Genomic DNA, 27,217 nt, shown 5'->3' with positions numbered 1-27,217 from the left:
ATCAAACTGACAAAAGTTAAAGACAAGCATAAAATATTAAAAGCAATAAAGGAAAAACGACAACGTACAAAGGAACTCCCATCAGGCTATCAGCTGATTTCTCAACACAAACTCTACAAGCCAGAAGGGAATGGCATGTTATATTTAAAGCGATGAAAAGGAAGAACCTACAACCAAAAATACTCTACCCAGCAAGACTCTCCTTCAGATTTGATGGAGAAATCAAAAGCTTTCCATACAAAGCAAAAGTTAAGAGAAGTCAGCACCACCAAACCAGTTCAGTTCAATCACTCAGTCATGTCCTACTCTTTGCAACCCCATGGACTGCAGCATGCCAGGCTTCCCTGTCCATCACCAACTCCTGGAGCTTGCTCAAACTCACATCTATGGAGTCAGTGATGCCATCCAACCATCTTATCCTCTGTTGTCCCCTTCTCCTCCTGCCTTCAATCTTTCTCATAAGTATGCATAATGTATATATTTTAGAAAACTTATGAATTTTTGCCTAACTAAAAAATGTATGACATTTTGATTCCACTTGTTTGACTTACCATGAATAGAATGCTATTTTTAATTTAAAAGAGTAAATGTGACAATGAAGGTTTACTTTATAGCACAGGGAACTATAGTCAGTATCTTGTAATAACCTGTAATGGAAAATTTCAAAAATATTATATGTGTATATGTATAACTGAATCACCTCGCTGTGTACCTGAAACACTGTAAGTCAACTATATTTCAATAGAATACATATTTAAGGAAAAAACATGCCAGGAAAGAAATTATAATGCTAATCTACTAAAGTTCTTAAAGTTAATAAGTGAGTTTTACAAGGTCATTGAATAAAGTTCAATAGATAAAACCCAATTATGTTTTTATACTAGCACTGAACAGTTAGAAATTGAACCATGTCATTTAACACTGAACAAAATTAAATGCCTAGGTATAAATCTAACAAAATACCGGACCTATATGCTAAAAACAACTAAACAGTGATGAAAAAAAAAAGAAAACCTAATCAAATAGAAAAACAGACTATATCATGTATTAGAAAGACTCAATATTTTTAAGCATGTCAAACTTCTGCAAGCTGGTCTACAAATTTAACACAATTCCAATTAGAATTCTAGCAGGATTCTGTAAATACTAGCAAGCTGATTTTAAAATTCATATGGGAATGCAAAGAAACAAAGAGTTAAAACAATTCAGGAAGAACAAGGTTGGAGAATTTATACTACCCAAACAATAAGAGCTACTAAAAAGCAACAGTATTCAAGACACATGATACTGGCAAAAGAATACACAACATAACCAATGAAACAGAGTGCAGAAATAGACCTACATATACATGACTAATTGTTTTTCAATTAAGTAGCAGAGGCAATTCAAAGCAGAAAGGACTACTTTTTAACAAATAGTGGAATAAATGGATGTCCACATGGAAAAAAAAAAACCTCAATCTGGACCTCACACTTTACATATAAATGAATTCACAATGGGTTACAGACAAATAAAAACCATAAATTATAAAGCTTTTAGCAGAAAACATAGGAAAATATTTATGATAGTCACCTAGATAAAGACAGCAATAATATCAACACAATTGCTAAAACAAAATTTGATGAATTGGTCTTTATCATACTTGAAAATTTTTGCTCTGTCGAAGATTCTGTTAGGAGAATGAGAATATAAGACACAAACCATAATAAAATATCTGCAAATCACTTATCTGACAAAGGATGAACATTCAAAACTCAACAGCAAGAAAACCACCCAGTTCAATGGGCCAAAGATGGAACAGGTACTTCACCAAAGACACACAGATGACAAATAAACCCACAAAAAGATGCTCAACTTCATTAGTCTTAAATTGGGACCACATTAAGTTATTACTACACACACCTATTAGAATGGCTGAAACACACACACACAAAATAGATAATACCAAGTGCTGACATATGACGCAAACTGGAATTCTCACCCATCATTAGAGGGAACACAAAATGGCACCAACATAGGTGATCAGTTTGGTGATTTCTCATAAAACTAAACATACATTTACCACATGGCCCAGCAATGTGACTCCTAGGGTATTTACCCAAAATAAAATGAAAATTTACGTTTACACAAAACCCTATACATGATTGTTTACAGTTATGAATACAACTGTCAAAATTGGTAAAAATCCAAACATTCTTCAAGGAATGAACAGACAATCAAGTGTGGTGTTCCACACAATGCAAAACTATTCAACAATAAAAGGGAAAATCTACTGATACACAGAACCAGAAGGATGAACTTCAAAGACATATATATATATATATATATATATATGGTAAAAGAAGCCAGACTCACAACTGTTCACTATAGATTTATATGATGTTCTGGAAAGACAGAAATATATGGAATGAAGAAACTATCAAACGGTTGCCAGAGGTTAGGGGTGAGGGGTTATTAAAAGGGACCTTAAAAGAGAATGCTGTGGGGATGATAAAACTGTTCTCTATCCTGATTGTGGTGACAGTCACAAAACTCAGTGCATTTGTCAGGACTCAGAACTGCACAATAACAAAGTTTACTGCATGCACATACAGAACATAAGGTTATATATTAAAGAGAGAGACCCAGGTGCTACAGGCTGAGACACAGCAGGGAAACAGCACCCTCACTAGTTGCTGAAGGAGTACAAGCTCAGTCTGGTAATACAAGACATTAAAAGCATGAACTCAAAATAAGGCACCTTAAGGTTCTGAAGACAAGGAGAATAAGAAATACTCCCTAATCTTCAGCACTTGATTCTACATATAAAACTCAAGATTCAAATTCTCAAAATGGTTGGTACATGGTCAGTGTTCAATGAACGACGCTGATGAATAGAGGAAAAGGCTGAATATACAGCAATTCCACTTTGGGGCATTTGCCCAAAGGAAATAATTAAGGCTGTACACAAAGACTTAATTATAAAGAGAACTCTTAAAATGGAACACGGTCATATATTTCTCCTTAAAAATGGTGATGCATTTTGCCACCTGCCAGCATAAGAGGATACCCATGATACATTGCTAAATTTAAAAACACTCCAAAACAACATCCAGCACAATCCCATTTCTGTTCAAAGAAAAACTATTAAACCTATAAATCCTACACCTTCTTTTATTCTGTAGGGATTAAAAACACATCTGAAAGACTACAGAATACAATGTTGAATATTAATCTCATAGCAGTAGGATTACTACTGATTTTTAGTTTTTTCTTTTTACTTGTCAGCATTTGTTTTTTTCCACAACGAAGATCTGTTATTTTAAACTTAACTTTGTTTAAAGAGCCCTAATAAGAGAGCCCTAACACTTCAGAGATAAATATAATCTTCTGGGGCTGGGCTATCCAGGAGGAAAGACATCCTCTTCCTCAGAAGCCTCATCTGAAAGAAAATCCAATGCTCACAGGACCAGAAGTCTGACCCCCAAAGGCTGTTCTCAAACATGTCCTTTGAGGGTAAAAAGGCTGGCACCCACCTGTATAGATGTCCATGAAGCTGTGCAGGGCCAGACAATGCGGATTCAGACACATCTTCACCTGAGCAGTCACGACCTGCAGCCAACTGGCTGTCAGCAGCCAGCACTCCTGGGGCCCCGCCAGAGAGCTAGTACCAAGAAGATTTGAAAAAAAAAAAAGAAGGAAAAGCAACTTTTTAATGCAGTTCGTAGGCTCAGTGATCAACAGCAAACTCAAGGCTTTAAATGTAGTAGGAAATGAAGGTGGTGCACCTTGTGCTCCAAGGATTTTCTTAGGTGGGTGTTCCCCCTTTGTTGGAATTGGGCTTATGGAATCACCCCTAAAGTTAACATAATTCTGAACTTATTATCTAATTTAACCAACCCTAATAAACTCTCAAATCCAAGCAGTCCAGAAGTAAACTAAATCCTAAGCTGGGGACAGTATCATTTCAATAGAAATAATATATAATCACTATTATTATTATAATTTTATTTTTGGTGATTGCAAAAGTAAAGGAAACCTAAGAAAAGCTGAAAAGAACATCTGCAAAGGTTATAGCCTTAATGGTATTTGAAGAAAGGGGTGATACAGGTTAAGTAAGATGGGGCAGCTAGGGGAGGGTAAATCTGAAAGCGGTGCTTACTTTTGTCCCCCTTTGAATAATGGGCTGCTACAGAGAAGGCACTGCGTGGATGGAGACTCGTAGTAATTCGACCAAGAGGTTTGCTCGATGGTGACCGTCTCCTCACTCACGTTGGACAGGACGAGCCGAGAGCTATTGAGTTCATGAATCAAAGAGAAGACTTCGGCCAGCTCTGACTCATTCTCGGGGATCTGCAGGACTTTGCGCAGCAGCTGCAGTGTTGATTGGCGCTGGATCTCCCTCTGGGCTGCGCTCAGGGGCTCTGTGGCACTTAACACATCCGGGAGTGGTGAGCTTGCCTCCTGGAAGAGAGCAGATCTGTCACGAAACACCATCGAGGGCACAAAAGAGGCGGCCACGGGCTACAACCATGAGAGGGCGTGCGTGGCAAAGGGAAAGGCCTACGACTGACGTGGGAAACCTAGGTCCCTAAGCCACTCAGCTAGTAACTCACTGCGTGACTCACAGCAGGAGTTTTCTCTCTCTGGCGCTATTTCTCTACCAGTAAAATAAGAGGATTATATACCCCTCTTGGTAATGGTTTCAAGATTCTGCTCCAATGCACTGGCTGTGAGCTTTAGAGGATAACAGACCAGGGGTTCAATTCTGGATATGCCACTGAGGAGCTGTAAATGGGTAACTCCCTGCAATACCTCCAAAAATGAAGGATCAAAATACTAATAATCTCCTATAGTTGTTGCAGAGTAAATGAGATAGTGCAAGTAAAGCACTCAGCATTCAACAAAAACTCTCTGAATGGTAGTTTTGATGTGTGAACAGGCACCTGTAGAGCTTAAAGCATTTATTTTTTAACACCGTGTGGCTTCTGAGTTCAAGGGAACTTTATACACCAGTCAGGGGCTTCCAGGAAACAAGGTTCTGAAATGCTCTCTGAAACAGGTCCTTCTTATACCAGTCCCTTTTCAATGGAGGTCCTTCCCTGATCTGTGCAAATGCAGCATCAATCACTCACTCCTTCACGCTCCTATAGTCCACTCCTTTACTGCATATTTCACTTTCTCATAGGTGGTAAGCCATTGTTCTCTCCCCTGCTTATTTACTGAATTTCTAATACCACCCCTGAGGGCACACAAAAGATGCTAACTCCTATTTGCTGGACATATTGTATGTTGTTCACGGAGGTTAACTGCGTAACAAAACTTATTAACTCAGTATACCTGTGACAACTCTTGTCTTGCTATCTATAATAGTTTGGTTACCTATCTTTCACCCCAAGCTAGACTGTAAGCTCCTAAGGGGAAGTGGGCATGTATTATTCATCTCTGTATCCCCAAAAGCTGACCCGTAATAGGCTTTCAATACACGCTTGCTGAAAAAATGAATTTGAATGAATGGCTGTAGAAGAGCTGAGTGACACTAGAATGAGTTGCCCCAGACGCTGTGTGTTCTTTCTCATTTATGACTTATGCTGAACCATGGGTCAGAAGATTGGTTGGAAAGCATACTATCCTTTGCCTCTGAAACACAGATGAAAGATGGAAAGGAAAGAAGATCATTCCAGCCCATAGACATTGCAGTCTTAATTACAGCCACTGGCAACAAACTGCATAGGAAATGTACGCTCACTGGCGGCTCCGAAGAGAAGGCTCATAAACTTAAAGGTCCTTGGGTTTCTGAACAGTGTTTTGTGGAAAACAATTATTTTCTTCTGTTTCTCTAAAATTTAGAGAATTAGAATGTGAGGGAATGTATGAAGATGAGGGTCATGGGGGTAGGCAGCTACCAACTAACCAAAGAAAAAAAGAATATAAAAAAGAGTGGGACTTGAAATCAATTGTCAAAAGGTCCCCAGATAATTCTTGTCTGACCAAGGAAAGTTAAGTGACTTCACCAGTAGAGACCAACATCCATTTTCATAATGCAAGCCACATCGACAGCTACAATGAAATAGGAAAAAGGAGTTCAGAGCATCTACCTACACAGAACTCAATTCCATTCCATAATCACTGACACATTATATATGCAAGCTCCAGCATTAGAAATATGGGGCTGGCAATTCCCTGGGACGAATGGTTACTCTGTGCTCTCACTGCCAAGGGCATGGGTTCAATCTCTGGTAGGGGAACTATGATCCCACAAGCCATGTGGCCAGAGAGAAAAAGGAGTATGGGCCAACAGATTACACTTGGCTGACAAGTGATTGTGGTCTTACAGGGAACTAAGAGGGTGTCAAGACAGGGTGTCGTCAACATTTTCTATTTGTTTCCTCAGAATCTTTTTTTGTTTTAAACTTTTTATTTTGTATTGGGGTGCAGCCGATTAACAATGCTGTAATAGTTTCAGGTGAACGGGGAAGAATCTTTATATCCACAGTTTTACCGAGTTCTAAGCAAAGTACTGATGTTGAAGCTGAAACTCCAATACTTTGGCCACCTGATGCAAAGAACTGACTCATTTGAAAAACCCTGATGCTGGGAAAGATTGAGGGCGGGAGGAGAAGGGGATGACAGAGGATGAGATGGTTGGATGGCATCACTGACTCAATGAACATGAGTTTAGGTAAACTCCGGAAGTTGGTGGACAGGGAGGCCTGGTGTGCTGCAGTCCATGGGGTCACAAAGAGTTGGACATAACTGAGCAACTGAACTGAACTGAAGCAAAGTACCCAGAACATCTAAATTTTTTCACTTATTAGATCATAAATTATTTCCATTTTGTAGACTAATCTTAATCTTTTTATGCAGCATTAATAATTTAGTATTCATTAGTAATTAATAATTATTGTTCTGTCACTAAGTCATGTCCGACTCTTTGCAACCTCATGAACTGCAGCACATCAGGCTTCCTGTCCTTCAGTATTTCCCTGAGTTTGCTCAAACTCCTATCCATTAAGTCAATGAGGCCATCCAACCATCTCATCCCTTGTCACCCCCTTCTACTCTTGCCCTCAGTCTCTTCCAGCATTAGGGTCTTTTCCAATGAGTTAGCTTTTCATATCAGGTGGCCAAAGTACTGAAGCTTCAATACCAATGAAAATTCAGTGTTGATTTCCTTTAGGATTGACTGGTTTGATCTCCTTGCAGTCCAAGGGACTCTTAAGAGTCTTCTCCAGCACCACAGTTCAAAAGCATCAATTCTTCAGCACTCAGAGTTCTTTATAGTCCAACTCTCACATCCAAACACGACTACTGGAAAAACCACAGCTTTGACTAACAAAGGTCTGCCAATAGACCTCTGGTGGCCAAGTGATGTCTCTGCTTTTTAATATGCTGTCTAGATTTGTCACAGCTCTTCTTCCAAGGAGCAAGCCATCTTTTAATTTTGTGCCTGCAGTCACCATCCGCAGTGATTTTGGAGCCCCAGAAAATGACATCTGATATTATTTGCACGTTTTCCCCGTCTATTTGCCATGAAGTGATAGCACTGGATGCCATTATAATTTATTTCAATGGTAGACACAGGTTATTTCTAATTTTATCTGTTGTAATTACAGAATGTGTGATGTTCCAGACGGGCTTTATTTCAGATATTCTGTTTAATTCTGGGAATATGTATTCTTGTATTTGTCAAAAGTATCTGTTCTGAATTTGAGTCCCAACACTTATCAAGAACCATGTAGATGTGTGTTTGTATGTGAGCACCGAAAATTTTACTCTGGAAACTGACTTAAGGAAATAGTTCAAACAAACAAAAAGTTAATCTGGGGTATAAAATTTTAGATCTAAATCAATTTTCTTTATATTGCACTGGAATTATCCCTGTTTACTAAATAACATTCACCTTCTTGAAGGAAAAAAAAGACATGGTGTGGTCAATGTGCTGTGAAGAGGAGCACATCAACCACATGGAGAAACCAGAGGAAAAGCTCACTGCCAGCAGAGGGCACCCTGGTAACGAATGCGACGGAAGGCATGGACACATTCTACAAGAAGTTCTGAGACTCCTCGAAGCTCAACTCGAGTTTTCTCTAGCGCTCATGGCCCCAAGAATAGAACGCCCAGATCTAACCCACCTTGCCTGCTTTGTTTTACTGATGGGGAAACTAAAATTCAGAATAGGGAAAGCAAGCAACTTGGGGTCTTTTCCAGGCAGGTCTCTCAATTCCTATTCTCAGTGTTTTTTCCTTTTAGTTCCACTTCTCTTTCTCACAATAACCTCAGAATACTACCTCAAGCACAGAAACAGACCTGAAGATTCAGGGGTGAGATTCACTGCCACAAAGCCCCCTCCCATTCATACACACTGAAAACTTGGCTTGAAGAAGCCGTCCCTAACCTCTCTAGTTGTGTCTGCTCCCAAACCCCCTGACCTCCTGACATAACCTTCTGGGCCTCTCCATGGCTCAGGACATTCAGTATGTCCCCTGCCTGCAAAACAAACTGCCTAGTATAGCATTAAAGACCTTCCACGATACATGGTCCCAATCTTTTCCATGCTCCTCCCTAAATAACTAAATAACATTAGAGAGTGTATCCTCTCTCCTCTAACCCAGTGGAGCATCAGACTGCCTACCTCGTCATCTCTACTCATGCCCATCCTTGAGTATACTGCACACCTTTCCCTCCCACCCACATCCTGCACATCTTGTGAGGTGTGGGCTAGATCTAGAGTGGCCAGGCTCCGTCTTGGATCCTGACCTGTTCTGCGAGCCATCCTCTTTCCCTCCAAAGCATATGAGTTGAGATCTCTCTTTTTATGTTCATCCCAGTCATTCTGTTCACTGCCTTAGGTAGGTACTCTTTCTGTTCACTTAAAAAAAAATTCCTATGTGGAAATTCAGAGGCCCCTGAAACTGCCTTGTTCTAGTAAACAAACAAATAACAAAAACAAGCCCTAAGGAGCCAAGTGGAATGTGTTTTACTATCCAGCAGTTTGGTCCCACTTCAGGGAACAGGCCTGCCAAGACTGCTAGAAGTAAAGCGCTGTGGTTGGCCAATGCTCTGCAAGGAACCCGAGTAGCAGCAATCTCATCTACAAAGTCCTGAGGCTGGCACTCTGTATTTACCAAAATTCTATTTACAGGTCCTTCAACAACCTCAGAGCTAAAACAATGTAACCTTTCCAACCCTTTCTACTTCAGAATCCTCACTAAGGCCTGTGTTGGCTATTTTTTTCTCCTGTGAATGAACTCTTGGTCCACTGAGCTAGAAGATTCTCGGAGATCAAGGTATCTGATAAACTCCCTTATCTTAACGAAGAGGATAAGGAAGCCCAGAAAGAAGGCACTTGCCAGGTTCAGAACCTAGAACCTGGCTCCAGTTCTGGTGCTAACTACAATATGTACCAAGAAATCCTTTTATTTCTCCTAAAGCTGAACTGCTAACAGAGCCCTGTCCAAGACTGGAGGGTGTGTTTGGGGAAGGAACTCACGAGAACCTTGCTGGTTTTCTCAGTCCGGTCTTTGGCAAGGTTAAAACCACAGCTGGGACAAATCCGAGGTTTATGCCGGTTGGTGTAGACATAGCTACAAGAGGGATTCTTGCACTTTCCCCGACCTCGTGATGTAGCCAGGCCCAAATCCTAAAAAATAAGACCATATTTCAATTCTGTAAGTCATTTTACACCTGTGCAGAGCCAAGAATCAGGATGACCTGCAACTGGTAAAACAGAGGAGAGTGACAATTATGAACGCAGATTCAGACCAGCTCTCAAAGAGCCTTGAAACAAGATACTTTTTCTGTGGTTATCGCCTGAACAGTTCTGGCAAGTCCTCCTATCTGTGAAACAAAGATGAATCTCAAAAGTCAGAAATTCAAATGCCTTCAGGGTCCAGGCAATCAGCAGTGAAGCAGGTCTGTTCTAACAGAATGCCAGGGGGACTAAAGACTTCAAGCTCCGTCTGAAGAAATATTGTGACCTGTGGCCTCTACAAGCTCACAGCTCTGGCACTGAGGCTCTTAAAACAAGCTGCAGTCTAATCAGCCCGAGAGAGGGTCCTGGGCAGTCCCCACCAAATGGTGCCCCCAGTGGCCTCCCATAGCCACAGGGAAGAGACAGGGAAGGGATGGACAGCACAAAGAAGGGAGTGACTGGGCCTTTGGAAAATGAAGCCTGAGCAGCTCTCCAGGATAAGAGAGCCCTCTTCCCAAGACAGGGCCAGAAAAGGCGATGACCCACCATACTATGTTGTCTTGTTCCTACTGAACGCACAGCACAGGGCATGGCACAAAGAATGTGCTCAAAAGAAATTTCTGAATTTTTAAAAATCTTGAATTTAAAAAAATCTAGCTGCTTTCTCAAAATCTGTGCATCTCACTCATCCAGGGAAACTGCCAAAGGTTACCTGGCTGGTTTGGTACCTTAAGGATCAACAAAATTAGAGAGTATTGAGCAAGAGAAGCCCCAAAACATGCTTTCTAAGCCAACAGAGTATTTTACAGACAGTGAAAACTGAGGACCAGAGACGAAAAGAGCCTCAAGGTCAGATGGCATGCCAGCAGTAGAGCCAGAACCACTTTTGGACTAGGCCTTTCCACATCTAGTGTTTATTTCACTGCTCCAGGTTGCTTAGCCTGCAGAAGAATGCCCCCAGAGCCACACATTCGTTTTGGGGGATGTTAATATGTTATGTTAAAAATAAAAATGGGGGAGGGAAAACCTTGGTGGGAAACACCAGATTGAACAAAATAAGTTGCTTTTACTAAAGCACTTGTCAAACCCTATCAGATACTAGCACTGAATGTGACTGTTTTAGGTAGAAAAAAAATACATTTCTCAAACTTACATGCAGAGCACTAAAAGATCTAAAGACGGCTGAATGCTGAAGCTGGACTGAATTCTCAGTGACTTTCCAAGAGAACTACTCTCAAGAAAAATACCTTGGTCAGCTGGCCTATACTTCACAGATCTACTTGGGAAAAACAAGAAACCCAGCTGATTCACTCAGTAACTACTATGATTTGTTCCAGTGACAACATGTTTAGAATCAATGATCGAGCCCTCACCCTACTCTCACTCCCAAGTACCACTCCCCGCCCCACCCCCAGACTCCTACTCACCCTCCACCACACAACCAAACCACCCCTGTGTCCACCCATCACTCAGTTCCACTTACCAGGGTGACAGTGCAGCTGTACTTATATGGAGGAAACATATCGGGCTTGACCTCCACAACTTTCACCTGAGATGTCCTGTTGGTTTGGCCATTTGATAGCTGCAGATCAAAACAAATTACTTAGTGCTTCTGAACCTCAGTCAAGCTCCTGAGGTCGTATGTGCTGAAACAGCTTGAGCAAACAGTTGCCCAGGAAGTTGTAGAGCTACGCTCCAAATGAGCCCTCTGGGATGCTAGTCAGCAGTCACCAGCCCACCAAAGATTGAGTGTCACTTTCAACTCCGGGGGTTGCCACATTCCTTTGCACAGCTTCTAACACTTGGTTAGCATATTGGTAACACTATAAATCAGATTTACAACTACTACAAAGTGAGAAAAGCATATAATTGCTCTATACACAAATATGTGGTTGAATTATGCTGACATAAAGAAGTCTGTGGAATTCCTTGGCAGTCCAATGGTTAGGACTCTGCACTTCCACGGCCAGGGGCCTGTGTCTGATCCTTGATTAGGGAACTAAGATCCCATTTTGGCCATGCCAAAAAAAAAAAATCTGAAAGATTATTCACTAAAATGTCACAGGTTAAGGGGAAGATAATGGTTGTTTCCCATTTTACCAGTAGCTATAAATTTTTCAAATGTTCTACACAAAATGCAAAAAGATGAAGAAAGCATTCTAAGTTAAAAATAACTATTCTGTAATAATTTAATTTTCAGAATATAAGATCTCGTGTCACTTAACTGGTTTAAGACTAGTAGCAAGAGCATTTATGGCTTTTTACAAATACTGAATTTGCAAATTAAAAGGAAAACTACAGAGGAGACTGGCAATTTATACACATAAAGGGGTTCTAAGGCCTGGAGATCTAGGAAGTAGCTGAAGCAGACTCACTACCACCCTTCTATACTCAAAGACCACACGTGTACCCAGAGGTGTCACCACACTGGGTGAAAAAGATCAACCTTCCAAGGAGAAGCTGACTGATACCCTTGTTGGGACCAATTTACAACTATCACATAAAAGCAGTTACCTGATAGCACAGGGCAAGGGAGAAGGCAGACTGATGTTCCTATTTCAATTTGGTCCGTTTTGGGGTTTTCAATTTCAAACTGAGGGGTCAGGAAATTAATTTAATGGGCTGAAATCAGGACTTAGAAAAACAAATGGAAAAATGACTGCATTTAATATGGGCATAGCTTCATTAAGCTTTTAATGTGTAGCTGTATGTATGCCTACTGATGTAGAAATGTGTTTATTACTGATAGGCATGCTCAGAAAACTGCTGATTTAAGGAACTTTGATCATATTCAAGTCACATATGGCAAAGAGAACTACAACAAAAAATGTAAGAAAAAATGTGCTTCAACACATGCAATTTTGACACCTGGTAATAAGTCTTTAACAGCTTTATCATTAAATGGAATGAACTGTACTGGTTACAAGCCACTGGATGAGATGGTTGGATGGCATCACCAATTCAATGGACATGAACTTGGGCAAACTGGGAGACAGTGAGGGGCAAGGAAGCCTGGCGCGCTGCAATCCATGGCATTGTGACGAGTCGGACTTGACTTGGTGAATGAACAACAAGCCAGTATATGGAGAAAGAGCCATTCTTTTAGGTTTGAAAGATTACATTTAAAACATAAACACAAGTTGCCGGTCCAGGATCGATGCACGATACTGGATGCTTGGGGCTGGTGCACTGGGACGACCCAGGGGGATGGTGTGGGGAGGGAAGAGGGAGGAGGGTTCAGGATGGGGAACACATGTATACCTGTGGCGGATTCATTTTGATATTTGGCAAAACTAATGCAATTATGTAAAATTTAAAAATAAAATTAAAAAAGATAAATAAATAAAACATAAACACAGACAAATGCAGGAAAGGACTTCAGGGCTGAAACAGTGCACACCAGACTGTCAATAATTGTTATTTCTAGGTGACAGGATCATAAGACTTATTTTCTTTCTGCCTTACCTGAACTTTCTATAGCAATCATGCATTCATTTTTTTCTAAATAGATATGACCTAATCCTAGACCTAGTCCTAGACCAGATCCTGTACTGAAGTAGAAAATGCTATAATGGACTTATCTGGGTAAAACTGACAAAACTGGAATACAAATGAAAAAGTTTCATTCAGTAACAAAATACCTCTATTTTTAGGAAATGCACAATTAAGCATTAAAGAGTAAAAGGCCATGTTACCCTTAAATCATGCCTATTTTAAATACACACACACACACAATGGGGAAGATACATGAGCATAAATGTTAATGCAAAATGGGCTAATACGTTAACAGGTGACGTTAGAGAGTGCACAGGTGCTCTTTGTACTACTTTTATTCTTACAATTTTTTGTTTTAAATTTTTCTAAATAAAAGTACACATAACAAGAAATTAAAAAATAGAAAAGTCATTCATGCTAAACCTACTCCCAGAGCTCTACCAGTGTAATAATGGAGGCTTTTTGCCTATGGCTTTGAGACACTCAATGGAAGCCCTGTTCTCAGAGCAGCCAGCGCCCCCAGGGAGCTCCCCCTCTGGGGAATGGTCTTACCTTCACCTCACCAGTGCTAGATGGCTGCTGGATGGGCTGGCCCAGCTGCTTCAGCGTGCTTGGCTTCAGGCCACAAGTCCTCACAGAGGGAGTCTTATCTGAGACAACCAGGAGCCAAACTGGTGACTTAAGTGCATTCAGAGTCGCCCTAAGTCTCTCATCTCCATGCTCAACCCCGACTCCTGCCCCCTTCCCTTTCAACAGTCCCTCCTCCCGGTCTGTCCCAGACCTTACCACTCAGAGGAAAGGCCTGCCTGGCCCTGGGCAGTCCCATGCTGCTGCCTCGGCCCACATTAGCTGGGGCTGGAAGAATTGCTCTCATGGGTCTTGCCGCAGCCAGTAATGATGGCTTGCCCCGTGCTCTGCCTTTAAGCTCTGGGGCTCTGGGCATAGGAGTGTGCAGGTCAACTCTGGGGGAAAAAAAAAAAGAAGGAAACTCTCCTAGAAATTCCAGACCAAGGGGAAGAAAATCAAAATGCTATCTCCAGATAGCACTTTATTAGAGGAATACTGTCCTGGTTAAAATGTCATACTTTAGACATTAATTAAACCATCAAGTAGCTCTGTAACCCTGGGCAAGAAACGTCACTTCTGTTTACCTCAAGTTTCTAATACGTAAAATGGGAAAGTAATTACAGGTACTTCATGGGTCATTATGAAGATTTTTAAAAAGTGTAAAACCATGCCTACAGTGAGGAATTATCAACAGCCAATGTAGTTATAACATCTAATCCACCCCTAGTCAGCTCAAGCATTTAAAGTATATCAGTCTCCCACATGAGGGCTGCTGAGAGACCCTGGAGAACACGGTCCATGTTTTCTTCATCTCTGTAGCTCCAATTTGAGCATAAAGCCTGTCCATAGGAGGCCTCAATACACCTTGGCTAAAGTGCTTCAGCTGCCCAAAGCACAAGTGCACAGCATCCTTCTCTAAGGACACAGAACCATCTCAAAGTATTGATATATTGTTAAATTTTAAAAGGCAATGAGTCAAAGTATGTATGTTATGCTGCCATTTGTGTAAAGAAAGGTGGGGGAAAAAAATAGACACACACACACAATTCACCTCGAACAGCATGTATTAGGGGAACTGACCTACACGTACTCAAAAGCTCATTGATAACTGCACAGCCTTTCCTCCATATCCAGAGTTCCCCATGTGGCAGATTCAACCCACTGCACACCATGTAGCACAAGAGAATGTATGTACTGAAAAAAATCCGTATGTAAGTGGACCCACACCATCAAGTCCATGTTTGTTCAAGAGTTAACTCTGTATGTACAAACATCACGTTTTCCCACCTTTCTTTACACAAATGTTAGCATAACATACATATTTTAATATCTTGACTTAAAAAACTTCACATCATTATAAACACACAAACACACTCCTATCTGTTTATATATACTTAAAATTATCTCTAAAAACGCAGAAAGTCTGTGGTAAATGGGAATGGAGCACTGAAGGAAGGGACAGAAAGATTTTTTTTCAGGATATATTTCTTACATCTTGGAGTTTGAACTAAGTATATTTTCTATTCAACAATAAAAAATTTCATCATAATAATATAAACCAGAATTTCTAAACCATGACACTACTAACATTTTTGTCAACTAATTCTCTGGCACAAGAGGCTGGCCTGTGCAGCGCAGGATGTCTAGCAGCATCCTTGGCCTCTATCAGTAGAGGCCAGTAGCACTCTCACCCCAACTCTATCAACCAGAAATGTCTCCAAACACTGCCACAATGTCCCCTGGGGCACTGTGCCCCTTTGAGAACCACTGATATAAACAAATAAGGGATTTCCATTTTAAGATGATAGTTGCCTTTGGAAAGCGGCTACATAGAGCATCCAGTTAAACCTCTAAAAAAGGGAGGAAAAACAGCCCATACTTATGGACCGCTCTTATCTGAAAGCTTTACATGTGATCTTTTTCAGGCAGTATGGTCAGGCACTGAGGATATGATTTTTTTTTTTTTTTTAGAAGACTCAACTCAAAATTTTCCAGAGGAGGAGAATGGGTATGAAGTGACTGTGCCCAGTCAAATAGAAGCCCAGAAAAGAGTCACAATCAGAATTTAGTTCTCTGACCGCCAGGACAGGAATCTTTACATAAGATGTCTTAATAATGCCTCGCTTTCCAAATGTAGGAGCCAGGATTGAATACTAGGTCTGTAACACTGCCCACAGTCTGTACTAGCAAGACTCTACAAAAAATGCTTTAGGGAGACTGACTGAAGAGATACATAAGGACCAGGACAGTAGTGAAAAGACAGCAGAGTATAGGAGAAACGGCAAATCAGTGTCTCTAGGCCTTGGTTTCTGTATCTACCATAGAGACCATGAATTGGGCTCTGCTGCCTGTCTCAGGAATGCTATGAAGACAGGGACAAAACAAACACAGGGCACTTCACAAGCTGCTATTCTAAACGCAATGCTGTACATAAACACACTGGGTTACCCTGTAGGCTTTTTAGGAGCAGGGAGTGAACCGGAGGTGCTGGTCCCCTCGGCTGGCGATGGCACGTCTAGTCCAGGACTGTCATTTTCAGTTGTCCCCAGAGAGACCTCAGGCTTGACCACTGGCGTCTTAATGACTGCTGCACCATGATTCCCAGGAGTTTCCTTAACCGAAACATGGGAATCTGAGATGATCACTTCCTCCCACTCATTCTCCTCACCCACTTCTCTTGGAGGAGCTACACTGAGAAGCTGGCTTACAGCTTCTGAGTTCTCCAGAGTCAGTTTGGAAGCGTTTTCCTTAGCGGAATTTTGCTCAGTGGTGACAGGCTGCTGATTTCTTTTAACCATAGAGCCTTTGGAGGAGACACCAGAAGTCAATTCCATTTTGACTTTGGCTGGCTTTTCCTAGAAAAAATAAGAAAACCTTTTATGCATGTGGCATTTTACAGTTGACAACACATTTACAAATATTCTCTTATTTGATCCTTGTAACAATAATGTATGAGCAACAGATAAGAAGCTGAGGCTGAGAGAGGAAGAGGCTGACTTCAGGCCCCAAGTTTTATAAAATTGGCCTGAACCTAAGTCTTCTGATTCCAGTTTCCTTTCACCACAATATTCAAGGCTATAGTTAGGATAAACCTATTCTTCTAATAAATTTCTTAATGACATGTTTCTTTAGGTTTCAGCAAACAAATGCTGGCATTTTTTACCTCGACCTCTGACTGTTCAAGGCCTACTTCTTAAAAAAATTTCTTAACAGTGGTTATGTCCAGAATGGGTCTCAGAGGTTTTTTTCTTCCACATGAATAGTGAAAGGCACTATAAACTAGAAGACAAAACACAAAAGCTGCGTTCTGTCTAGGCTCTGCCTTCATCGTAACTGCTTATGTTACCTGAGGCAAGCTTCATCTGATTCCTCATTCCCCATTATGGAAAAAGAGAGCTCTTGGGTCAACACCAGGAAGACAGCCTTTTGGGAGACTTAACTGTTCATGGAGGGGCAGGACCCCTCTTTGCACTTTTCAGGAAGCTCAGTACCTGTGGCCAGTGCCATTAAATTTAAGTATTGTCTCCCAGTCACTGACTACCAAAAACCTCTTACATTTCTAAAGTCCCTCTGGGCCACATGGTGCCTCTGGCTAAGAACCAACATAGATAACCTTTAAGAAATCTCCAATAAAGCATTCTTAGGTTCTAACATGGAGAAGGAAATGGCAACCCACTCCAGTACTCTTGCCTGGAAAATCCCATGGACAGAGGAGCCTGGTGGGCTGCAGTCCACGGGGTCGCAAAGAGTCAGACACGACTGAGCGACTTCACTTTCACTTTTCACTTGCCTGCATTGGAGAAGGAAATGGCAACCCACTCCAGTGTTCTTGCCTGGAGAATCCCAGGGATGGGGGAGCCTGGTGGGCTGCTGTCTATGGGGCTGCACAGTCGGACACGACTGAAGCAACTTAGCAGAGTAGCAGCAGCAGGTTCTAACACATGATGACAAACCATGAGGACAAGAAACATTCTTAGTAAATTGTACTCAGCTTCCGACTGCTGAAGAGGGAAGTCAGCAGAAAAACAGGAGACATGTTAAACCAAATCCTTGAGATGAGGTATCTGAACAAAATGTTGTCCACTAAGTAGGCTATAGACAAAAATTCTTTGCAGGAAGACTGAGTAATTTAAGCAAACAGAGCAAAAAAACTTGAGCTAGTGATCTCACATTTCCTTCACTCAGCGTACCCTTTTTAGATGTCACTTTCTTTCAAGATGGAAGACAAATACTACCAGTTTCTGGTGCAGAGACCTCAATTACTGCTATAGGAGTGAGGCCTTGAGCTAAAGAGCCTTATATACCATCTTTTGTTCCGTCCAACTCACTGGGCACTGAGCCACATGTTTCTTGGGCTAATTTTAGCTAGTATGAACTCCAGAACAATATAAGAAAAGGTGAGTCATTTCCTGACTGGCATGGACATATTTGGAACTTTCAGAAACTATTTATACTTGCTCCTTCAAAAATCAGAACTCAAGAAATCTTAAGATTCTGCAGCTTAACAGCACAGCAATGCCTGCAGTTTGGTTTAGTGGAAAAGGCAATAGCATAATTAACAATATGAATGTAACAAGTCATTTCTCCTCAATCTATTTTTCCTCAGCTGGAAACTGGGAGTTGAACTAGCTGATAACCAAGGTCACTTTTATCTCTAAAATTTTAAATGCATTTATGCTACAATGTTACCCTTTTTCTTTTCACAATTACTTATTCTGTTCCAAGGAGACTTAGAAATCACAGTATATGCTCTTCACATGGTAATTCTTTTTTAAAAATATTTACTTATTATTTATTTGGCGGCATCGGCTCTCCGTTGAGGTGAATGGGCTTAGTTGCCCCCAAGGCATGTGGGATCTTAATTCCCCAACCAGGGATTGAACCTGTGTCTCCTGCATTAGAAGGTGGATTCTTAACCACTGGACCACCAGGGAAATCCTTACATAGTAATTCTTGCAAAAATCTTGGAGAAAAAAATTTCTAACTTAGCAAGTAAAGACAGGAGACAAGTAGCTAAGAAAAAAAAATTTATGCATGTCATGAATTCGATCTCAGAAAGAGAATGGCTTAAAAGTTATTTCAATAAAAGGGAGGGGAGAAGACAAAATGAAAAAGGAAAGAAAGCCAAAGTCAAAACAGAATCTGAAGCAGATTATGCACAGGATTGGTTAGAGTCGCACAAAAGCACAGGAAACAAGATCATCTGACAGACCTGCTGTGCATCAGTGAAGAAGGACCAAGGAGAAGTCCAACTACTACCCAATTCAATCTTCCTACCGCAGTTGGGGAAGTGTATTTTGGGAGAATAATTAGGGTGGGAATAAATGAAATGGCTTCACAACAACACAAAAACTCCACAAACCCCTAGGTATTTCCTGCCCCTTGAAGTGTTAATGTTCACAGCCAGTAACAAGAGACAATTATACTGCTGCCAACAATGGGCAGTGAACCCCTACAGAGGATTGAATATATAATTCCACTAGAAATGAACCATCCACTTTGCATGGATAATTTCATCTGACCCCTCCAACAACCCTATTGATGTAGGTAATATTCTTAATTTCTATTTACAAATGAAAGGAAGCCTAAATCAAGAACAGAAATGTAGAATGACTTTCCTAAGGTTACAAAGTTAAGGTCTGAACTGAGGAAGCTGACTCCAGAATTATATTCTTAATTATTAACCTATTCTGTCTCCAAAACTGGTGCTATCCTGAACTTCAATACTTAGCCAGAGGGCAAAAGTCACTATCCTGATAATTTTCTAAGAAATGTTCTGTGGAAAATGCTCCAAAGGAACTTAGTAAGTATGATACTATGTAAGTTTTCTCTACAGAGAAGATAAGTCTGGACCATGAGTTGAAACACATGATGAACACAATCCTAAGCCTAAACTATTTTCACAAAAATAATGCCTTCTCTTTCCTTTTCTATCTACCCAAATTCTATTGCTCTTTCCAAATCATCTCCTCTATAAAACCGCTTCTATTTTAGTCCTTTTGTCTCTAGATAATTTATAGTCTCATATCAAAAATGTGGCAAGTATGTATGATTTATAGTCAGTGCCAAGCATACAACAGGTAACAAAAAACATGTTCTGAACTGAACATCACAGGGGCATAGCTCTAATGCTCACTTATTTACCGAGCACCATTTATTTGGAGACAGAAGTACATATTTGGAAAGTTAAACTATGGCAGAGCTTGAATACTGGGTTAAAGACTTCCACTTTTAATAGAAGCTATAGGAAACTAAGTGGGCTTCCCTGGTGGCTCAGACGGTAAAGAATCTGCCTGCAATGTGAGTGACCTGGGTTTGATCCCTGGGTCGGGAAGATTCCCTGGAGAAGGAAATGACAACCCACTCCAGTATTCTTGCCTGGAAAATCCCATGAACAGAGGAGCCTGTTGGGCTACAGGCCATGGGATTGCAAAGAGTCAGACACTACTGAGCAACTAACACTTTCCACACGAAACTAAAAGGACTCAGAGCTAAGGAATGAGATCTGCCCTGTGTGTATGAATAGCTAAGCAGTTAGTGTGGAGGGTGGATTGCTAAAAATGTGACCCTAACAGGAAGTGAATAATTTAACATAGTATAGTCATTCATGGAAAACTATGAAGCAATTAAAGATAACGTTTTTGAAGAATATTTAATGATATGGTATGGTAAAAGAAAAAAGACCAGATACAGAATTTCTATACCCACAGATAAAGACTAGAAAAAATCTTAACAGACACTGAAATCTTAACAATGGCTTTTGTTTGGATGGAGGTTATGGATAACATTTTCTTCTTTCTTCTTAAAAAGAAAGAAACTGACTTATTTGTAGCATCAGAAAAGTTAAATGAATATTAATTTAAGCCATCTATTCTTAAGGGGAACAGTAAGTTTACTTTGTGGGGTTCCCAAAGCAGTGATGGCCAATGGACTTACCTTTGGGATCCACTTCCCTCCAAGGAAGTTACCACAGGTAGGGCACTTAGGTGGTTTGTGCCTGGTGACATATGTAAAGGAGCAGCCTGGGCTGGTGCACGTTCCATGGCCCCGTCGGGTGTATGTAGTAGTCTGTAAAAAAAAAAGGTCAGAATCAACAGTACAATCTAATCTCTCTCAGATCCTCATGACTATTGTAACCCTAACAATGGCAGGAGGATACCAGCTTGCAAAAAATTAGCCAGTTCATGATCTTAAAAGGTCAGAATTGGAAAGGCCCTAAAATACAACTAGTTAGTTCACTTTTTAGAAATGGAGAGAGTGAATGCAAATGAAGAAAGACAACTGCCTAGGGTTACAGAGTTAGGTACCAGAAGAATACAGATTATGATAGTTACAATTAATTAATTAAGTGAAGTAGCACACAGTGCTAAACACTCTATCGATATCGCATTTGAAGCTCTCAGCAATACCATGAGGTAGGTATCACCACTACCGAGGCTCAAAGAGGTTAAATGCTTTGTTTCAAACCATGCACCATGCGGTGGCTCAAGGACAGAGCCAGCCCCAGGAGACACATCTTTGACTCCTGGTCACAGCGCCTTCCACGCACCCTGCTGCACCCTACGGCTCTCCACACATCAAAGAACCTGCTTCATCTTCATTCTTATTAGTTAAAAATCAGAGAACCTAGAATCTAGGATTCAAAGATATAAAAGCAGTCCAGTCACCAAAAAAATGAGAGGGAACTCCAGTTGAAACCAGTTCCTTTGACACTCAACAGAATTTGATTATTTGTATACATATATTCAATCACTGGCTCACATAATCAATCTCTGGTGATTTCCCTTTGAACAGAATGTATTACATTTCAGCCACAAATAGAAATTAGCCACGCTCCATTTCTTGATTAATGCTGGAAAGAAAACACTTCCCTGTGAGATCTGTTCAGTCACTTATGAATGGTTTACTCAGCTACTAATCCCTGTCTCCCTAGCCTGGCCAGAAAGCAAAAACCTCCCTTAGGAAACACCAAGCTGCCCCTAGGCTGCCTCTGGCCAGAACACCTACGGAAAAAGGGACATGACAGTGGCAGCAAATCAAGGATGAGCGTGAAGTTGTGAGGTCCCAGGAAAAAGGATTTGGGTTCCAACTTCATCACAGCGCACCGAATGAGCTGGGGGTAATTCATCTTTGCTCTTGGGCCCTGGATTTCCTCTTCTGTAAAATCACCTGCCCTTTCTGCTTAATGGGTATATCTTGAGGAACAAAAAGTTTGTAAGACTATTTTTAATGGAAAATAAAACATTTCTCTTTTCTCTGACTGTGGCCCCACACAGAATAGTCATTCTGAATACATTCCCAGAGAAAAGTTAGTTCCATAAATAAATCACCACCAACTTGTAAATACTCCTAAACAGCAGCGTACAGAAATGACTTTAGAAAATAATGCCAGTGTTCAAGGCTGATGTTGCCTTAAGTAGTTCTAGAAGAGCTTGATTTAACATTTATTAGACCATGAAAGAGCATTAGTTTCCTGAAGAGGAAAGGCTCAGGAAAAGTAGTTTACTACAACATTCTTACCTAATAAAGTATTATTTATCTGTAGTGGGAATTTTAAGAGGAAAAGGCAGACTATGACAAGTTAAATATATGTACCTAAAAGAAACCAAGATATGTACCCTAAAAAAAACCAATAAGTAACGAAGACAAAGTTAATAAGCCATAGACCAATAAACGAGATAAAATGGATTCATTAAAAATATTCAGTTTGGAGTTCCCTGGTGGTCCAGTGGTTAAGAATCCACCTGCCAATGCAGGGAACACGGGTTCAATCCCTGGTCGGGGAAGATTCCACATGCTGGGGGGCAACTAAGCACACGCGCCACAACTACTAAGCCCAGGAGCTGCGGCAACTAAAATCCGCACGCTCTGGAGCCCGCTCTGCAGCGAGAAACCTGAGCACCACAGCTCGAGTAACTCCCACCCACTGCAACCTGTAAAAGCCCACATGCAGCAATGAAGACCCAGGGCAGCCAGAAATAAATAATTTAAAAAAAAAATATTCAAGCATTTCAAAAGAAAATATAACAAAACATAACCAGAACAATAACAAGAAGTAAGAGGACATATTTAAACCAAATCATATTAATAATCACATTAAATATATAGTGCCTAAATACTAAATACCTAAATTACAAGGCAGAGACAGTCAGACAGGTCTTGCTCTTACAGTCAAACTATATGCTGTCTACCAAAAAGGTACTTTAAATACAAAGCTACAAAAAGGTAGAAGGATGGAAAAAGATATAGCTCGTTAATAACAATAATCAAAAGAAAGCTTGATATCAGACCTAAGTAGATTTCACAGGCAACAGTGTGAGAGATAAATGCCATTTCTTAATAAAGGAGCAATAAACGTATCCAGAGAATTTAACAATCCTAAACGTTTATGTATTTAATAACAGTCAAAATACATGACACACAAACTAACAGAACTACAAAAAGAAACACACAAACCTACAATGACTGGTGCATGCTTTCTTAGTAGCTGACAGAAACAGCCGACAGAAAACCAGCAAGGAACATCACAAATCAACTCAACCTGATCTGAAATGTACAGAACACTCCATCCAACAGCAGATTACACTGTCTTTTCAAACGCACTTAGACCATTTATCAAGAGAATCCATACTCTGAGCCATAAAATAAGCCACACTCAATTTAAAAGGATTCAGGTCTTATACAAACTACAAAGTTCTAATCACAATGGAATCAAATCAGAAATCGATATGGAAAGACATCTGGAAAATCCCAAATATTTGGAAAGTGATACACCTCTAAATAACTCATGGGTCAAATAAGTTAGAAAGCATTTCCAACTGAATAAAAATGAAAACATACCCTACCAAAATTTGTGGCATTCCACTAAAAGTAGTGCTTGAAAGTCAAAGTGAAAGTCACTCAGTCGTGTCTGACTCTTTGCAACCCCATGGACTATACAGACCATGGAATTCTCCAGGCCAGAATACTGGAGGGGGTAACCCTTCCCTTGAAGAAGGCAATGGCACCCCACTCCAGTACTCTTGCCTGGAAAATCCCATGGGTGGAGGAGCCTGGTAGGCTGCAGTCCATGGGGTCGCTAAGAGTCAGACACAACTAAGAGACTTCACTTTCATGCATTGGAGAAGGAAATAGCAACCCACTCCAGTGTTCTTGCCTGGAGAATCCCAGGGACGGGGGAGCCTCGTGGGCTGCCGTCTATGGGGTCGCACAGAGTCGGACATGACTGAAGCGACTTAGCAGCAGCAGCATCCTTCCCCTTCTCCAGGGGATCTTCCCAACCAAGGGACTGAACCCAGCTCTCCCGCATTGCAGGCAGATTCTTTACCAGCTGAGCCACAAGAGAAGTCTGAAGTAGTGCTTGGAGGCAAATTAAGCACTAAGCAGCTATATTAGAAAAGAAAGTCTCAAATCAATAACCTCAGCTTCTACCTTAAGAAACTAGGTAAGACCAAATTAAACCCAAAGTAAGCAGAAGAATGATAATAAAGATCATGGCAGAAATGAGTGAAACAGAAAGCAGGAAAACAATAGAGGATCAATGAACCCAAATGTTCCCTCTCTGAGAGCAATAAAATCAATAATCTCTTGCCAAGTTTATCAGGAAAAAAGAAAGAAGACCCAAATTACCAGTGTCAGTAATGGAGAAGGGAAATCACTACATATTTTATAGATATTAAAAGCAAACAGGTTCCTCAAAACTTTAAAGACAGAATTACCACATGATTAGCAATGCTACCCTTAGGGTATTACATCCAAAAGAACTGACAACAGGGACTCAAACAGACATTTGTATACCAAAGTTCCTATCACCACTACTCACGGTAATCAAAAGGTAGAAATAAACCAAATATCCAGCAATGTTTATGAACGGATAAACAAAATGTAGTATATACACACAATGTAATGTATTTTAGCCATAAAAAGGAATGAAATTCTGATACATGCCATAAGACAGATGAACCTTGAAAATATGTTAAATGAAAAAGTCAGATTAAAAAGGTAGTATCTGAATGATTCCACTTATTTGAGGTACCTAGAATACACAAATTCCAAGAAAGTAAAATAGCTTTATTAGGGCCTACGGTAGAAAGCAGGGGGCAGGGAATGGGGAGTAACTGTTTAATATACACAGTTTCTGGTTGGAATGATGAAAAAGTTCTGAAAATGGGTAGTGCTAATGACTGCATGACACTGTGAATATACTTAACACCAACAGCATTTGAATTGTACACTTAAAACTGACTAAACAGGTAAATTTCATTACATATATTTTACCAGTTTTTAAAAACTGTGTGAAAGACAAACTTTCAAAGCTCACTCCAAAATAGGTCATCTGAATAGTTCTATATATATTTTAAAAATTGGACTTACCATTATAAACCTTCCCACAAAGAAATCTCCAGGCCCAGATGAGTTCACTGATAACTGTAACCATTTAAGGAAGAAATAATGCCAGTACTATACAAAACTCTTTCAAAAAACAGAAGAGCAGAAAATATTTCACAGCTCATTCTATGAAGAATAACTTTGATACTAAAACAAGAAAAACACTTATAAGAAAATTAAGAGACCAATAATATTCCTCATGAATATAAATACAGAAATCCTGAACACCAATCCAGTAATATATTAGAAGGATAATATATCACTGCTAAGTGAAGTCTACCCCAGGAACACAGAGTTAACATTTGAAAAATACTATTAATCATACTAACAACAACAACAACAACAACAAAAAACCCAATCATCTCTAAAGACACACAAAAATCCAATATCCAATCCTGTTAAAAACTTCCAGCAAAAATAACTTCCTAAACATGATAAGGGTATCTGTGGAAAACCTACAGCTAACGATGAAAGACTAGATCCTTTCACCCTGGACAGGCAGACAGACAAAGACGCTGGCTCACAGCACTTCTCCTAACAGTGTGCTGGAGGCCCTTCACGAAGCCCTAAGACAAAGTCTCAGCCCACACGCTGCAGCGTGTGACGGAAGAAACACTGAGAACCAAAAGCCCTGGGTCCTTGTTCTGCCTTGTCTCGCAGCTCAGTGACCCTGAATCACAGAACAAGTTCTTTTTCTTCTTTGGACCTTTTCCCTAACCTGCACAATAACAGGACTGAATTCTATCAGTGATCTCTCAAGTTTTCTACATCAACACTTCAGAAAATATGATAAAACCCATGGAACCTACCCCAAGAAATTACTTTCTCAAAGAGAAAAATTTGTATGTAACTTGAGTTCAAGGATCCTGTGGAGCTCTATTCACAGACCCGCCCCCCACTCCCTCACCCCCAGTTAAGAATATCTGAACCAGAAAATCTCTGAGATATCTGCCAGTCCCCATGTCCTAAGTTCATTAACAATTTTAGAAAACTACCTGAAAGAGAATTCTTACGGAGCCATAATCTCCATCAACTCCCCACATACTAACCAGTTTGATGGAGGTGGGGTTCTCCACAACCGAGTAGGCAGGAAGAGGCAACATAATGAACTGTGTGGCTGGCGCAGAGGAGCTACTCTCACCGGAATCCTGCGGGTACAGGGAGACAAGACAGTTTTATTGAGATGGAGTGAAGAACACCCAGGAGCAATCATAACACTGAAGACAATCAAGTCCAATAACCAGAGATAATATGCTTATCCAGTGGGTGCATCAAGAAAATGTATGAATCTACAATTATCTCAAAATAAAAGTTTAACTAAGGACAAAGAAAACCACTACCACAGGGAATGTGCTATCCTCATTTTACAAATGAGAAAACTGAGGTTAAGATACTTAAGACTCCTAAGAAGATCACAACAATAGTCAAAGAAACCAATTCTTGTGACCACCAAATGTTCTTAGGAACCTATTCAGTTCAGTTCAGTCACTCAGTCATGTCCAACTCTTTGTGACCCCCATGAACCGTAGCACGCCAGGCCTCCCTGTCCATCACCAACTCCCGGAGTTCACTCAGACTCATGTCCATCGAGTTGGTGATGCCATCCAGCCATCTCATCCTCTGTCGTCCCCTTCTCTTGCCCCCAATCCCTCCCAGCATCAGAGTCTTTTCCAATGAGTCAACTCTTCACATGAGGTGGCCAAAGTACTGGAGTTTCAGCTTTAGCATCATTCCTTCCAAAGAAATCCCAGGACTGATCTCCTTTAGGATGGACTGGTTGGATCTCCTTGCAATCCAAGGGACTCTCAAGAGTCTTCTCCAACACCACAGTTCAAAAGCATCAATTCTTCAGTGCTCAGCTTTCTTCACAGTCCAACTTTCACATCCATACATCACCACTGGAAAAACCATAGCCTTGACTAGACCTATTAATCAGGCCAATGGCATGCTTCATTACCATATACAGCACTGCGGCAAAAAATAATAAAATTTATGCCTGGCAAAGAATCCTTTGGAGGGCTATCTGCTCTCACCTGTCCAGCTGTAGGGGCCACTGCATGCTGGTCCTCTTAGATTGAGCAGGACAACTACCTC

At 40.6% G+C, this 27,217-nt stretch overlaps 1 protein-coding gene across 4 annotated transcripts in view; it reads right to left on the bottom strand.

The window, feature by feature from the left end:
- The window catches only part of HMGXB3 (HMG-box containing 3), a 62,313-nt gene that overhangs the window by 26,126 nt on the left and 8,970 nt on the right, over positions 1-27,217 (bottom strand). For 2 of the 4 annotated variants that reach the window (XM_055558322.1, XM_055558329.1), the window contains exons 5-13: positions 26,173-26,271; positions 20,672-20,803; positions 16,184-16,590; positions 13,955-14,130; positions 13,721-13,818; positions 11,157-11,255; positions 9,473-9,622; positions 4,142-4,443; positions 3,516-3,643 (exon numbers count right to left, since the gene is read on the bottom strand). In XM_055558322.1, the coding sequence (XP_055414297.1) occupies positions 3,516-3,643; positions 4,142-4,443; positions 9,473-9,622; positions 11,157-11,255; positions 13,721-13,818; positions 13,955-14,130; positions 16,184-16,590; positions 20,672-20,803; positions 26,173-26,271 (1,591 nt within the window). The remainder of the gene's footprint in view (positions 1-3,515; positions 3,644-4,141; positions 4,444-9,472; positions 9,623-11,156; positions 11,256-13,720; positions 13,819-13,954; positions 14,131-16,183; positions 16,591-20,671; positions 20,804-26,172; positions 26,272-27,217) is intronic. The other 2 variants (XM_055558343.1, XM_055558334.1) reach the window with 2 other exon arrangements.

The sequence above is a fragment of the Bubalus kerabau genome, chromosome 1, assembly GCF_029407905.1.
Source record: "Bubalus kerabau isolate K-KA32 ecotype Philippines breed swamp buffalo chromosome 1, PCC_UOA_SB_1v2, whole genome shotgun sequence".
In the NCBI taxonomy this organism is placed as follows: Eukaryota; Metazoa; Chordata; class Mammalia; order Artiodactyla; family Bovidae; genus Bubalus; species Bubalus kerabau.
Note: the sequence above shows the minus strand (reverse complement) of the source record. Positions and strands in the feature narration are given on the sequence as shown.